General features: G+C 44.6%; 1 protein-coding gene across 2 annotated transcripts in view; it reads right to left on the bottom strand.

Annotated features, from left to right (window-relative positions):
• The window catches only part of arsh (arylsulfatase H), a 63,110-nt gene that overhangs the window by 6,493 nt on the left and 40,619 nt on the right, over nt 1-15,998 (bottom strand). For both annotated transcript variants that reach the window (XM_055630900.1, XM_055630901.1), the window contains 3 exons: nt 15,227-15,364; nt 9,771-9,933; nt 1,223-1,344 (listed from right to left, as the gene is read on the bottom strand). In XM_055630900.1, the coding sequence (XP_055486875.1) occupies nt 1,223-1,344; nt 9,771-9,933; nt 15,227-15,364 (423 nt within the window). The remainder of the gene's footprint in view (nt 1-1,222; nt 1,345-9,770; nt 9,934-15,226; nt 15,365-15,998) is intronic.

Genomic DNA, 15,998 nt, shown 5'->3' with positions numbered 1-15,998 from the left:
AGACCAAATCTGGAGGATGGTGTACAATTTTGGTTGCCCAATTATAGGAAGGATGTCAACAAAATAGAGAGAGCACAGAGGAGATTTACTAGAATGTTGCCTGGGTTTCAACAACTAAGTTACAGAGATAGGTTGAATAAGTTAGGTCTTTATTCTCTGGAGCGCAGAAGGTTAAGGGGGGACTTGATAGAGGTCTTTAAAATGATGAGAGGGATAGACAGCGTTGACGTGGACAAGCTTTTCCCTTTGAGAATAGGGAAGATTCATACAAGAGGACATGACTTCAGAATTAAGGGACAGAAGTTTAGGGGTAACATGAGGGGGAACTTCTTCACTCAGAGAGTGGTAGCGGTGTGGAATGAGCTTCCAGTGGAAGTGGTGGAGGCAGGTTCGTTGGTATCATTTAAAAATAAATTGGATAGGCATATGGATGAGAAGGGAATGGAGGGTTATGGTATGAGTGCAGGCAGGTGGGACTAAGGGGAAAAAGTTGTTCGGCACGGACTTGTAGGGCCGAGATGGCCTGTTTCCGTGCTGTAATTGTTGTATGGTTATATGGTTAAACATTTCACACATAAATAAAAACAATCCAGACCCTGATAAAAACAATACTAATAGTTAAAAAGTGCAGGTAAAAAACAGCAACATTAAAAATACAAGTAAAAACAGTCATAAATTGTCCAGGGCAGCTGATTTAAGTGGCCAGTGCCAGAGTTGTTATTAAATTGTCAGTGCAAAAAGCAGCAGAATCAGGTGGAGTGACATCTCTGTACAGGAAGTAGCGGTGGTCAGGATCAAACTTGGATCCCTGGTGCAGTAAGGCAATTCTCTTTGGATATTACCAATTTAGTTTAAAGCTATACGTCTACAAACCTGTACGTCGTAAGAGTGTGGGAGGAAACTGAAGATCCCGGTGAAAATCCACCCGGGTCAAAGATTTAACGAGTACGCGCCCAGCGAGTACACGCCGTACAATGATCGCCCCGTACGCTAGCACTATCCAACACACTAGGGACAATTTATAATTTGCACCAAGCCAATTGACCCACAAACATGTACGTCTTAGGAGTGTGGGAGGAAACCGGAGCTACCGGGGGAAAACGCACGCAGGTCACGGGGAGAACGTACAAACTCCACCCAGCATAGTCAGAATCAAACCCATGTCTGTGGCGCTGTAAGGCAGTAACTCTACCAATGTGCTGCCCAGTTGCCGGAAACTTACTGTCTTTTGGGTGCCATCGCACTGCGTTCAAAGCATTGCCACAGTAATGGAACAGGAACTCATGCTCAGACTTCTCTACATCACCCTTCAGTAACGACATCAAGTCTCGTCCATCAATTATCCTAGGGGAATACAAGAGCATATTTTAAATTTCAAGATCTCTGTTATTCGTTTAAATATACAACACTGCCCATGCAAGAAATGTGAACTCAGTTCCATGAATTAATTCGGCCCAGGTATAAATCTGAAGGAACGTCTCCATGGCCAGTATATACTTGTAAAGGGCCTGTCCAACTTAGGCAACTTTTTAGACGAGTGCAGGAGACTCATGATCGCCACATGTTCGCTGGTGGTCTCTGGTGAACCTCCTTCATGGTCGAGAGGGGTTCCCGCATTCTGGGAACTATTCGCGGCCTCAGTATGGTCGCCGCAAATCTTTCAACGTGTCGCCATGGAGAAAATCGATACTTTTGTAATTGTAGGTGCAGTAATAGAGGGGTCACCATGTTATTGTAGGTAGTCGAGGTAACGGTAGGTAGTTTTAGTTAATCTCCTTTGCTGACCAGGCATTTTCATTGACTCATTGGGGAAAACAAATCGTGCAGTTGTACAGGGTCTTGGTGAGACCACACCTGGAGTATTGCATACAGTTTTGGTCTCCTAATCTGAGGAAAGACATTCTTGCCATAGAGGGAGTACAGAGAAGGTTCACCAGACTGATTCCTGGGATGTCAGGACTTTCATATGAAGAAAGACTGGATAGACTCGGTTTGTACTCGCTAGAATTTAGAAGATTGAGGGGGAATTTATAGAAACTTACAAAATTCTTAAGGGGTTGCACAGGCTAGATGCAGGAAGATTGTTCCCGATGTTGGGGAAGTCCAGAACAAGGGGTCACAGTTTAAGGATAAGGGGGAAATCTTTTAGGACCGAGATGAGGAAAACGTTTTTCACACAGAGAGTGGTGAATCTCTGGAGAAGGTAGTTGAGGCCAGTTCATTGGCTATATTTAAGAGGGAGTTAGATGTGGCCCTTGTGGCTAAAGGGATCAGAGGGTATGGAGAGAAGGCAGGTACGGGATACTGAGTTGGATGATCAGCCATGATCATATTGAATGGTGGTGCAGGCACGAAGGGCCGAATGGCCCAGTCCTGCACCTATTTTCTATTTTTCTATGTTTCTATGCAAGCTCAATTTTTCAGAACCAAGGATAACCGATAATGTTAAATGCCCACCTAACTTCACAGCTGTGTATCTCTGGCTTATTAAAAGTTATCTGGCTTCTCCACTCCTTCTCCCCCCTCTTTTAAAGGACTTACTGTGCTAGCCATCTTTAACCTTCCTGTTCATCGCGGTGTGTGTCTGTATGATCTTGGGTTTGCACTGTGTGAATTTCAGACAGCGCTCCCCCGCTTTCCCTGGCCCCCGCCTTTGCGGTGTGTGTGCGCGCGTGTTCCGTTCTGACAGTCGCCGTTTCGGATCGCGGTTTTTCAGGCGAGTGCTGTGAGCTTGAAGGTGGCAGGCAGTCCGCTGAAAAGTCACCTAAGATCGACACAAAATGGAATGGGTGACGTTTCGGGTCGAAAACCTTCTTCAGATCCATCTTGGTATCCGGAACGGCTCAGCGTCCAGCTGTGGCCACTCTGGAGTCATGTACATCTATAGCAATGTCTATTTATCATAATAATCACAATCACACTTTATTAGTCAAGTGTGTTTTGCAACATGTGAGGAATTTCATTTGCCGTACAGTCATATCATTAAAAAGCAACAGAACACACAAAATACATTTCAACATAAACATCCACCACAGTGACCCCTCCACATTCCTCACTGTGATGGAAGGTGAAAAAAAGTTCAATCTCTTCCCTTCTTTGTTCTCCCGCGGTCGGGGGCCTCGAGCCTTCCGTTGACGGGACGATCTTAACTCCCGTAGCCGGCTATCGGGCCCTTCATGTCGGGGCGATCAAGCTTCTGCAATGAAGGGATGTCAGCTCCCCCGCGCCGGGCGATCGACACCGGGTCGAGGCTGGTCGAACCTTCTGCGGCTTTGCAGCGTCCCGACTCAGTCTCTACCCGTGACTGCAAACTCCTCGATGGCGATATCTGTAGACCGAGGTTGGAGCGTCGATCCCAGGTAAGGGATCGGCCCCAATGGCCAGTCCACGGTCCCGCGGTGGGGTTCAAAGTCAGTCCCGAGAAAGGTCTCCAGCTCCACGGTGTTAGGCCGCAGAGCGACCGGAGATACGATCCAGAACACAATCGCAACTCCGGCAAGGTAAGAGATTGAAAAAAGTTTCCCCCGACCCCCTCCCCCACATAAAACAAACCGGCGAACATTAACACAAAGTTTTAAAACACACTTAAAATAAGGCGAAAAGACAGACAGACTGTTGGCGAGGCTGCCATCGCGCAGCGCCCCCTGGTGGTAAACCCGTAATAGTATAACTATTCTATTTGGACTTTAGACTTTAGAGATACAGAGTGGAAACAGGCCCTTTGGCCTACTGAATCCACGCCAACCAGCGATCACCCAAACACTAACCCCATCCTAAACACCAGAGAAAATTTACAATTGATACCAAATGCAATTAACCTACAAACCTGTACATCTTTGTGGAGTGTGGAAGGAAACTGGAGAACCTGGGCAAAACCCAAGCAGGCACACGGAGAATGTACAAACTCCGTACAGACAGCACCTATAGTTAGGATAGAACTCGGGTCTTTGGTGCTGTAAGGCAGAATTCCAGGTTTTGTCAGAATGAAGCCTGGGTTACATTTAGAAGACAATTTAAGATGCCAGCCTTGTATTTCCTGGAAGTCAAAAGGTTACACTTTGATCCAAACTGAATTGAAATTTTCATGTTGCTGGTGGTTTCGAGAAAATCTATTTCTGCTCTTTGGGGAATGCAGGATTTGGAGGCATGGTCTAAAGATTATAGGCCAGTCACATTTAGGCTATTTTTAGGTGACTGCCAGCGACTGTCAAATTTTATGTCGAAGGGAGGTCCAGTCGCTGGTTTTTCTGCTAGCAGATTGGTGAAAAACCAGCAACTGGACCTCCTTTCGACATAAAATTTGAAATAGAATCATTACTTTAAAACAAAACCGAGGTCAGCACAATCTACGTTAACCTGGCGACAACTACGACAGCACCTACATCAGGAGAAGTCAAGCTACGCTCATTGACATCAAACCCACTGTTGCCGACTGTCTCCGAAAAGTTTAGAACATTTCAAAATCCAGCGGCGACCAGATAAACAATACGATTCTTTGGGCGACTGAGGAGACGACTCGCGACCGTACAGGCAACACCCCAGCGTCCAAGTAGAAAACAAATCTCCTAAGTGGGACAGGGGGATTAGACTCTCAGCCTTTCCCAAGTTGGGAGACGCTTCCATGATGATAAGAGTGAAAGAAATTTGGAATTTTCTTCTGCAAACTATGGCATGGCACGTTGTCACGAAGAGTGTGGGAACAGTGTGGGAACTGGCCCTTCGGCCCAACTTGCCCATCCTGACCAACAGGTCCCAGCTGCACTAGTCCCACCTGCCTGTCGCTTGGTACATATCAAAGACCAAGACCTGCACTTGGTCCATATCACCGACCTGCTATTATAGAAACGTATAAAAAACCAAAGGAGTGGACTTCCCTTCGATGCAGGAAAAATGTTCCCAATAGAATCATTACTTCCAGAACCAGGGGCCACAGTCTCAGCACATCAGCGTTAACCTGGCTTCAACTCATCAGCGTCCTTCTTCCTGAGGAGAACTGAAGAGGTACCATCATTGTCTCAAACCCACTGTTTGCCGACTGTCTCCGAAAAGTTTAGAACATTTCACCATCGAGCGGCGATCCTTACCCAACTGCATCACAGTATGGTATGGCAACTGCTCTGTCTCGCGACCGTAAGGCATTGCCCAGGTCCAAGTGAAAACAAATGCCTAACGCATCAGGGGGATTCCACGCTCCCCTCCATTGGGAGTCTGTCCAAAGCAAGAGTGCTGTCTGCGGAAGGGCTTCTCAACATCGGCAAGGACTGCTCTCACGAAACCATGGACTGTTTACCCTCCTGGGATCAGGCCGTTCGCTACAGGTCTTGCCGTTGCCGAACCAGCAGGTCGAGCTGCACTTCTTCCCACCTGCCTGCGCTTGGTACATATCAAGTACCAAGACCTGCACTGCCAATCCACCACCCCCCCAAGACGGACACTTATAGATTTTTTTTTATTCAAATCGTATTGCTAAGTCGCTCTTCAAGGGAGATGCTGAATGCATTTCGTTGTCTCTGTACTGTACAATGACAATGACAATTAAAATTGAATCTGAATCTGAATCTGAGAATAAAGTAGAGACCATTTGAAAATGATGAGGAAAAAAAAAAAATTCATCCAGAGAGTTGTGAATTTGTGGATTCTCTGCCACCGAAGGCAGTGGAGGCCAATTCACAGGATGAATTTAAAATAGAGTTAGATAGAGTTTTAGGGGCTAGCGGAATCAATAGATATGGAGAGAAGGCAGGCACGGGTTACTGATTGTGGATGATCAGCCATGAATACAATGAATGGCGGTGCTGGCTCAAAAGGCCAAAAAGGGCTCCTCCTGCACCTATTTTCTATGTTTCTATCTATAAAGCTTGCGGGGAATATAAAAACTGACTGTAAAAGTTCCTTTAGTAAAAAGGAAAAGATTAGTGAAGACAAATGTAGGTCCCTTACAGTCAGAGACGGGTGAATTTATAATGGGAAAGAAGGAAATGGCACAACAGTTAAACAAGTACTTTGGTTCTGTCTTCACTAAGGAAGACCCAAACAATCTCCCAGAAATACTAGGGGACCGAGGATCTAGTGGGATGGAGAAACTGAAGGGAATCCACATTAGTCGGGAAATGGGTTTAGGTAAACTGTCGGGACTGAAGGCAGATAAATCCCCAGGGTCTGATGGTCTGCATCCCAGAGTACTCAAGCAAGTGGCCTTAGAAATCGTGGATTCATTGGTGATCATTTTCCAATGTTCTCTCGACTCTGGATCAATTCCTGTGGACTGGAAGGTGGCCAATGTAACCCCACTTTTTAGGAAAGGAGGGAGAGAGAAACCAGGGAATTATAGACCAGTTAGCCTTACATCGGTAGTGGGGATCTACAGGTAGAAGTACAGCAAAATTCATTTTGTTATAAAGTTCAGTTCAGTACAAGTATTACTACACATTAGCACCGAGATGCCTCTTAGATAAACATCTTAGATACGATACACGTGTGAACCAGACTGATTCCTGGGATGTCAGGACTGTCTTATGAAGAAAGACTGGATAGACTTGGCTTATACTCTCTAGAATTTAGGAGATTGAGAGGGGATCTTATAGAAACTTACAAAATTCTTAAGGGGTTGGACAGGCTAGATGCAGGAAGATTGTTCCCGATGTTAGGGAAGTCCAGGACAAGGGGTCACAGCTTAAGGATAAGGGGGAAATCCTTTAAAACCGAGATGAGAAGAACTTTTTTCACACAGAGAGTGGTGAATCTCTGGAACTCTCTGCCACAGAGGGTAGTTGAGGCCAGTTCATTGGCTATATTTAAGAGGGAGTTAGATGTGGCCCTTGTGGCTAAGGGGATCAGGGGGTATGGAGAGAAGACAGGTACGGGATACTGAGTTGGATGATCAGCCATGATCATATTGAATGGCGGTGCAGGCTCGAAGGGCCGAATGGCCTACTCCTGCACCTAAATTTCTATGTTTCTATACCGAGACAGTGTACAGAGTCGCCAGTTTGGCACCATTTCCAAGTCCCAGTTGTTGTAAGTGCAGCAACCTTGACCTGACCATGAAGGTCTGTTGCCCTGGCCATGTTGAAGGGTTGGTCAGCCTAGCCTGAACTTTGATATATGCATGGTCAACTATTCATTTTAAAGCGTACTGATTTTTTTGCTACCCAAGTTAAAGACTAACGGGCCTGTTCCACTTACATTACTTTTTCGGCACCCGTCATAGGTCGCTACAGGTGGCCGAAAAATTTTCAACATGTTGAAACTCCAGCGGCGACCAGAACAAGGTACGAGTCTTTGAGCGACTACTCACGACCATGTAGGGGTCACCCCGCGACATATTGCCAGGGTACCGTCTGTATGGTCTTGAGTAGTCTCCTCAGTCGCCCAAAGTGGCTTTCTGGTCGCCGCTGAATTTTCAACATGCTTAAAAATGTTGCCGGCCTGCAACGGCCTATGACAGGTGCCGGCAGCCACTGAAAAAGTCAAGTAACTGGGGCAGGCCCAATAGTTGGGAATCATTCATAGTCTCATTATTAAACAGAGGACTATGGAGGGTCAATGTATAGCCATGTTCTAATGGGTCTAGTGCAAACCACAAAGTACTGGAGTAATTCAGCAGGTCGGGCAGCATCTGTACAGGTTCATTATTGTTATGTGTACTGAGGAACAGTGAAACGCATTGTATTGCATGCATTCCAATCAAATGAAAGGCTTGGATAGAATGGATGTGGAGAGGATGTTTCCACTAGAGTCCTAGAGTGATATAGTGTTGAAACAGGCCCTTCAACCCAACTTGCCCACACCAGCCAACATCTCCCAGCTACACTAGTCCCACCTGCCAGCATTTGGTCCATATCCCTCCAAATGTATCCTATCCATGTACCTGTTTAACTGCTTCTTAAACGTTGGGATAGTAAAGAAACAAAGACAGCAACTAGTGGGAGTGTCTAGAACTAGAGGTCATCGCCTCAGAATTAAAAGACATTCTTTTGGTAAGGAGATGAGGAGGAATTTCTTTAGTCAGAGGGTGGTGAATGTGTGGAATTCATTGCCACAGAAGGCTGTGGAGGCAAAGTCAGAGGATATATTTAAGGCAGAGATAGAAAGATTCTTGATTAGTACGGGTGTCAGAGGTTATGCAGAAAAAGCAGGAGAATGGGGTTAGGAGGGAGAGATAGATCAGCCATGATTGAATAGCGAAGTAGATTTGATGGGCCGAATGGCCTTATTCTGTTCCCGTCTCTTTTAATCTCATGAATCAGATAATGTGTTACATTAAATACAATCAAGCCAAACACATTCAATAGGCTGAGTGAAGGAAAATGTACAGAGTGCAGAATATAGCTCTCATTATTATAGTGCAATACTTCTAGAGACAGAGTCCATTGTCCGCAAAGGTGGTGAAGAATCTGACTGTATCAGACTCTAATTCTGTAGAATCAGAATTAATAGTTGACCCTGCATATATCACAGACAGCTCGTCGAAGGACTGTTCGGAAGCCTGAACGGGGGAAGATTAAGATAAGAGGGGAAATAGTTAGGGGACGTTTCGGGTCGGGACTTTTCTTCAGATCCCTCTCTGTCTCAGAGGGCGGTGGAGGCAGGTTCTCTGGATGCTTTCAAGAGAGAGCTAGATAGGGCTCATAAAAATAGTGGAGTCATGGGAGAAGGCAGGAACGGGGTGCTGATTGGGGATCAGCCATGATCACATCGAATGGCGGTGCTGGCTTGAAGGGCCAAATGGCCTACTCCTGCACATATTATCCCGAAAGGTCACCGACATTCCCTCCACAGATGCCGCCTGACCTGCCGAGTTCCGCCAGCACTTTTGGCCCTTTGCTCAAAATTCCAGCGTCTACAGTTCATTGTGTCTCCTTACGAATGGACCTTAATCTGTATTGTAACAGATATTGTTGCATACACACATAGAAACATAGAAAATGGGTGCAGGAGTAGACCATTCGGCCCTTCGAGCGTGCACCGCCATTCAATATGATTATGGCTGATCATATTGAATGGCGGTGCAGACTCGAAGGGCCGAATGGCCTACTCCGGCTCCTATTTTAACCATATAACCATATAACAATTACAGCACGGAAACAGGCCATGTCGGCCCTACAAGTCCGTGCTGAACAACTTTTTTTTTTCCCTTAGTCCCACCTGCCTGCACTCGCACCATAACCCTCCATTCCCTTCTCATCCATATGCCTATCCAATTTATTTTTAAATGATACCAACGAACCTGCCACCACCACTTCCACTGGAAGCTCATTCCACACCTCTACCACTCTCTGCGTAAAGAAGTTCCCCCTCATATTACCCCTAAACTTCTGTCCCTTAATTCTGAAGTCATGTCCTCTTGTTTGAATCTTCCCTATTCTCAAAGGGAAAAGCTTGTCCACATCAACTCTGTCTATCCCTCTCATGATTTTAAAGACCTCTATCAAGTCACCCCCTTAACCTTCTGTGCTCCAAAGAATAAAGCCCTAACTTGTTCAACCTTTCTCAGTAACTTAGTTGCTGAAACCCAGGCAACATTCTAATAAATCTCCTCTGTACTCTCTCTATTTTGTTGACATCCTTCCTATAATTAATCCCCCCTTAACCTTCTGCGAGTATTTTCCAGAATTTTCCAGATTTTCCAGATTTCTATTTCATATTGACCAGAATTGTGGAATAGGAATAAAATGGACTTCTATAATGAAAAGGAATGGCAGCAGAAAGTGTGTTTGTCCACGTAGCAAATTGCAAGGTTGTTAAGATGGATATGTTGAGTTATTCACCTGTCCTGTGGCAACGAGGCCCCAGCCAGGTTGACAACCGTGGGGTAAATGTCCATGAGGCTGGTAGGTTCATCGATCTTCCTCCCAGAAGACAACTGGCCTGGCCATCTTAATATTCCAGGGACACGTATACCACCTTCCCATCCAGCTAGTCCCTTTTTACCTGTGACACAGAAAAGCATAAGCTCATGTCAAAGGAGCAGAACTAGGCCATTCATAGAAAAATAGAAACACGGAAAATTGGTGCCGGATTAGGCCATTCGGCCCTTCGAGCCAGCACCGGCATTCAATATGATCATGGCTGATCATTCACAATCAATAAACCGTTCCTGCTTTCTCTTCACATCCCTTGATTCCGTTAGCCCCAAGTGCTATGTCTAACTCTCTCTTGAATACATCCAGCGAATTGGCCTCCACTGCCTTCTGCGGCAGAGAATTCCACAGATTCAAACTCTCTGGATGAAAAGGTTTTTCCTCGTCTCAGTCCTAAATGGCCCACCCCTTATTCTTAAACTGTGACCCCTGGTTCTGGACTCCCTCAACCTCAGGACAGTCGGCCCATCAAGTCTACTCCGCCATTCAATCATGGCTGATCTATCTTTCCCTCTAAACCCCATTCTCCTGCCTTCTCCCCATAACCCCCGAGACCCGTAGTAAACAAGAATCTATTGATCACCGCCTTAAAAAATCAACTGATTTGGCCTTCCGTGGCAATGAGTTCCACAGATTCATCACCCCAGCACAAGTGTCACAATTAAGAATTCTACTGCCATTATTCCATTTGATATCAACATTTATAATTAGCTTTAGAGATACACCATGGAAACAAGTCTGAAGAAGGGTCTCGACTCGAAACGTCACCCATTCCTTCTCTCCAGAGATGCTGCCTGTCCCGCTGAGTTAAGGGCCTGTCCGATGAGCATGCGACTCCATGCGGAAAGCTCGACCTAAAGGGCCGGTCCCACCAGCATGCGGCAAGCGCGAACTTACGTGGTCGCTTGGGCCGGTCCCACTTTGATCAGCGGAGCCATACGGAGTTGTGCGGAGCTGGTCCCGAAAAACTGACCGCGTTTAAAAATTCCGTGCGGCAACGGCCTGCCGGCCCGCAGCTGCCTCGACGCCGTGTGACTCACTCGACCTCCACGCGGCTCCCGCTTCTGGTTTGGTCGCGCTTGCCGCATGCTGTACGGGGAGAATGTGCAAAGACAGCACCCGTGGTCAGGATCAAACCCTGTGTGGCAGCAGCTCTACCAGCTGTGGCACTGTGCCACCCTAGTCTAATTAAATCATGTTCATCAGTTATAGGAGCAGAATAAGGCCATTCGGCCCATCAGGTCTACTCCACCTATTCAACCCTGGACTATCTTTAATCGGACTTTACCTTGCACTAAACGCTATTCCCTTTATCTTGTAACTGTACACTGTGGACGGCTCGAGCATCATAACATCATAAGTAATAGGAACTGAATTAGGCCATCGAGTCTACTCCGCCATTCAATCAAGGCTGATCAATCTTTCCCTCCTAACCCCATTCTCCTGCCTTCTCCCCGTAACCTCGGACACCCGTACTAATCAAGAATCGGGATAGACCCTGCCTGGACTACCTCCTCTGCCAGCTTGTTCCATACAGCCACCACCCTTTGTGTGAAAATGTTACTTCTCAAATTTCCATAAAATTCACCTCACCTCAAACCTGTGTCCTCTGGTCCTCGATTTCCCAACTCTGAACGGATGTCAAGGTTTATGGGGAGAAGGCAGGAAAATGGGATGAGATACAAGATACATTTGTCACGTGCCAGTTGCCACAGATCAACGATGATGGAATGGTCGGAGTACTCAATAGGCCAAATGGTCTAATTCTACTCCCATAACTTGTGAACTTAACCATATAACCATATAACAATTACAGCACGGAAACAGGCCATCTCGTCCCTTCTATTCCGTGCCGAACACTTACTCTCACCTAGTCCCATCTACCTGCACTCAGACCATAACCCTCCATTCCTTTCCCATCCATATAACTATCCAATTTATTTTTAAATGATAAAATCGAACCTGCCTCCACCACCTCCACTGGAAGCTCATTCCACACAGCTACCACTCTCTGAGTAAAGAAGTTCCCCCTCATGTTCCCCTAAACTTCTGTCCCTTAATTCTCGTCATGTCCTCTTGTTTGAATCTTCCCTACTCTCAGTGGGAAAAGCTTGTCCACGTCAACTCTGTCTATCCCTCTCATCAATTTAAAGACTTCTATCAAGTCACCCCCTTAACCTTCTGTGCTCCAAAGAATAAAGCCCTAACTTGTTCAACCTTTCTCAGTAACCTAGTTGCTGAAACCCAGGCAACATTCTAGTAAATCTCCTCTGTACTTTCTCTATTTTGTTGACATCCTTCCTATAATTAGGCGACCAAAATTGTACACCATATTCCAGAATTAGCCTCACCAAAATATAGAAATACCTACAACCGATGGTATTAGAAGAGACTGGGAACAAGAACTAGCTATAAAAGTTTAAAAAGAGAGCTGGGATAAACACTTACTATATGTGTAAATGCTCGATCAACGTACGACATACTCCAATTCAATATAAAACATTACATAGACTATATTATTCAAAAACTGAAATAAATAAACTTTTCCCCAATGTCTCACCCATTTGTGATAAATGTCAGTCACCAGAAGCTAACATAGCGCACTCTTTTGTATTTTGTATAAAAATCAAAAAATTCTGGAACTAAATAATTGAAATCTTCACAAAATTATTTAAAATAAAACTTGCACCAAAAGCAGAATGGATCATTTTTGGAATATCGGAAGGTAACCCCGAATTAAACGTGTTTCAAAAGAACTTACTTAATTACGGGTTAATAATGGGAAAAAAGCTTATACTCAAATTTTGGAAAAATGCTCCACTACCTACAATAAAAATGTGGATTTCAAACATGTTCGAAACACTACACTTGGAAGAGATGAGACTCCTCCTAGCAGGCAAAGCAGACCACTTCCAAAAGACGTGGAATTATTTATGGAATTATTAGAAACATAGAAACATGGAAATTAGGTGCAGAAGTAGGCCATTCGGCCCTTCGAGCCTGCACCGCCATTCAATATGATCATGGCTGATCATCCAACTCAGTATCCCGTACCTGCCTTCTCTCCATACCCCCTGATCCCCTTAGCCACAAGGGCCACATCTAACTCCCTCTAAAATATAGCCAATGAACTGGCCTCAACTACCCTCTGTGGCAGAGAATTCCAGAGATTCACCACTCTCTGTGTGAAAAAAGTTTTTCTCATCTCGGTTTTAAAGGATTTCCCCCTTATCCTTAAGATCCCCTCTCAATCTTCTAAATTCTAGAGAGTATAAACCAAGTCTATCCAGTCTTTCTTCATAAGACAGTCCTGACATCCCAGGAATCACAAATTACAAGTATAAGGTGCAATAGTAATTTAAAATATAAATGGTACCAGGATCTGGTAACGTGGGGTATAAAATAAAGTTAAAAAAATAATAAAATACGGTTGGTATATCCTTGTTTGCGGAGTTTTGTGTTACAATAGAGCGATTGTTTTTCCTTTTCTTTCTAGGGTCTTATTTCCTTTCTTTACTTCCTTCTCTAACTTCTTCCCCAAGGGGTTCTCTTCTCCCAACACTTTCCTGCACCTTCACGATTCTTGCACACTTTCCTTACTTCTTTTATTTCTATCTTTTTTAAAGCTCGAAAAACGAAATGGTACAACATAATGTAATAAGATATATCTGTGTATTATTGTAATTTACTGTACTTCTAATAAAAATATTAAAAAATAAATATAAAGAAAAAACCAATGCCTTGTACAATTTTAACATTCCATCCCAACTTCTATACTCAATGCTCTGATTTATAAAGGCCAGCACACCAAAAGCTTTCTTTACCACCCTGTCTACATGAGATTCCACCTTCAGGGAACTGTGCACAGTTATTCCTAGATCCCTCTGTTCAACTGCATTCCTCAATTCCCTACCATTTACCATGGACGTCCTATTTTGATTTGTCCTGCCAAGATGTAGCATCTCACACTTATCAGCATTAAACTCCATCTGCCATCTTTCAGCCCACTCTTCCAAATGGCCTAAATCTCTCTGTAGACTTTGAAAATCTACTTCATTATCCACAACAACACCTATCTTAGTATCATCTGCATACTTACTAATCCAATTTACCACACCATCATCCAGATCATTGATGTACATGACAAACAACAGTGGACCCAACACAGATCCCTGTGGCACCCCACTAGTCACTGGCCTCCAAACCTGACAAACAGCCATCCACCATTACTCTCTGGCATCTCCCATTCAGCCACTGTTGAATCCATCTTGCTACTCCACCATTAATACCCAACATTTGAACCTTCTTAACCAACCTTCCATGAGGAACCTTATCAAAGGCCTTACTAAAGTCCATATATACAACATCCACTGCTTTACCCTGATCAATTTCCTGAGTAACCTCTTCAAAAAATTCAAGAAGATTAGTCAAACATGACCTTCTAGGCACAAATCCATGTTGACTGTTCTTAATCAGACCCTGTTTATCCAGATGCTTATATATATTATCTCTAAGTATCCTTTCCATTAATTTGCCCACCACTGACGTCAAACTAACAGGTCTATAATTGCTAGGTTTACTCTTAGAACCCTTTTTAAACAATGGAACAACATGCGCAGTACACCAATCCTCCGGCACTATTCCCATTTCTAATGACAATTGAAATATTTCTGTCATAACCCCGGCTATTTCTACACTAACTTCCCTCAATGTCCTAGGGAATATCCTGTCAGGACCTGGAGACTTATCCACTTTTATATTTTTCAAAAGTGGCAGTACTTCCTCTTCTTTGAATCGCATAGTTTTCATAGCTACTCTACTTGTTTCCCTTACCTCAAATAATTAAATATCCTTCTCCTTGGTGAATACCGAAGAAAATAAATTGTTCAATATCTCCCCCATCTCTTGTGGCTCTACAGATAGCTGTCCACTCTGACTCTCTAATGGACCAACTTTATCCCTCGTTATCCTTTTGCTATTACTATAGCTGCAGAAACCCTTGGGATTTACTTACACCTTACTTGCCAAAGCAACCTCATATCTTCTTTTAGCTTTTCTAATTTCTTTCTTAAGATTCTTTTTACATTCTTTATACTCCTCAAGCAACTCATTTCTCCATGCTGCCTATAATTATTGTAGATCTCTCTCTTTTTCCGAACCATGTCCAATTTCCCTTGAAAACCAGTGCTCTTTCCAACTTTTACTGTTTCCTTTCAACCAAACAGGGACATAAAGATTCTGTACTCTTAAATTGTCATCTTTAAATGTCCTCCATTTCTCCTCCACATCTTTCCCATCAAACAAAACTTGTGAAAACCAAGAATGCTGTGAACATTGGCTTGCGTATTCCAACAAGCAGTTACCTCTGTATATTCCGTTCCAACCTCCATCTATCTCTCCGTTCATTCCAACAGTGTCCCGACTGCCACCATGATCAGAGGCAAAATAGATCAGGGTTTTATTCGCAAGGCCAAGATTGTCGATGGCATTCACTATCTGACCTGGAAGAGACATGGAAAAATAACAAGAGTTTAGAGATACAGTGCAGAAACAGGCCACTCGGCCCACCGCGCATGCACTGTCCAGTGATCGCCCCATATACTAGCACTATCCAACACAGTCATTTTGCCAAAGCCAATGAACCTACAAACCTGTACGTCTTTGGCGTGTGGGAGGAAACTGGAGAGAAACTGTGAGAGAAAACCCACGCAAGTCACGGGGAGAACGTACAAACTCCGTACAGGCAGCACCCGTAGTTGGGATCGAACCCGGGTCTCTGGCGCTGTAAAGGGCCTGTTCCACTAGGCAATATTTTGGCTGAATGCCGGTGACTGTCATAGTCGTAGCAGGTTGCCGATAAACCGGTGATTGGAGTAATGGGCCTGTCCAACTTAGGCGATTTTCTTAGGCAACTGCGACAATGGAAATTCACCGAAGTCAGCGCCGGCAACAACCTGCGTCATCCTGGCGACAATCTGCGCCCGCACCTACAGGAGAAGACAAGCTATGACAAGCCCACGGTCTCCGACTGTCGGCGAAACGTTTTGAACATTTCAAAATCCAGCAGCGACCAGAAAGATGCTACAACTCTTTGAGCGACTGAGGAGACGACTCACGACCATACAGTCGACACCC

This window comes from Leucoraja erinacea, unplaced genomic scaffold (assembly GCF_028641065.1).
Source record: "Leucoraja erinacea ecotype New England unplaced genomic scaffold, Leri_hhj_1 Leri_56S, whole genome shotgun sequence".
NCBI lineage: Eukaryota > Metazoa > Chordata > Chondrichthyes > Rajiformes > Rajidae > Leucoraja > Leucoraja erinaceus.
Note: the sequence above shows the minus strand (reverse complement) of the source record. Positions and strands in the feature narration are given on the sequence as shown.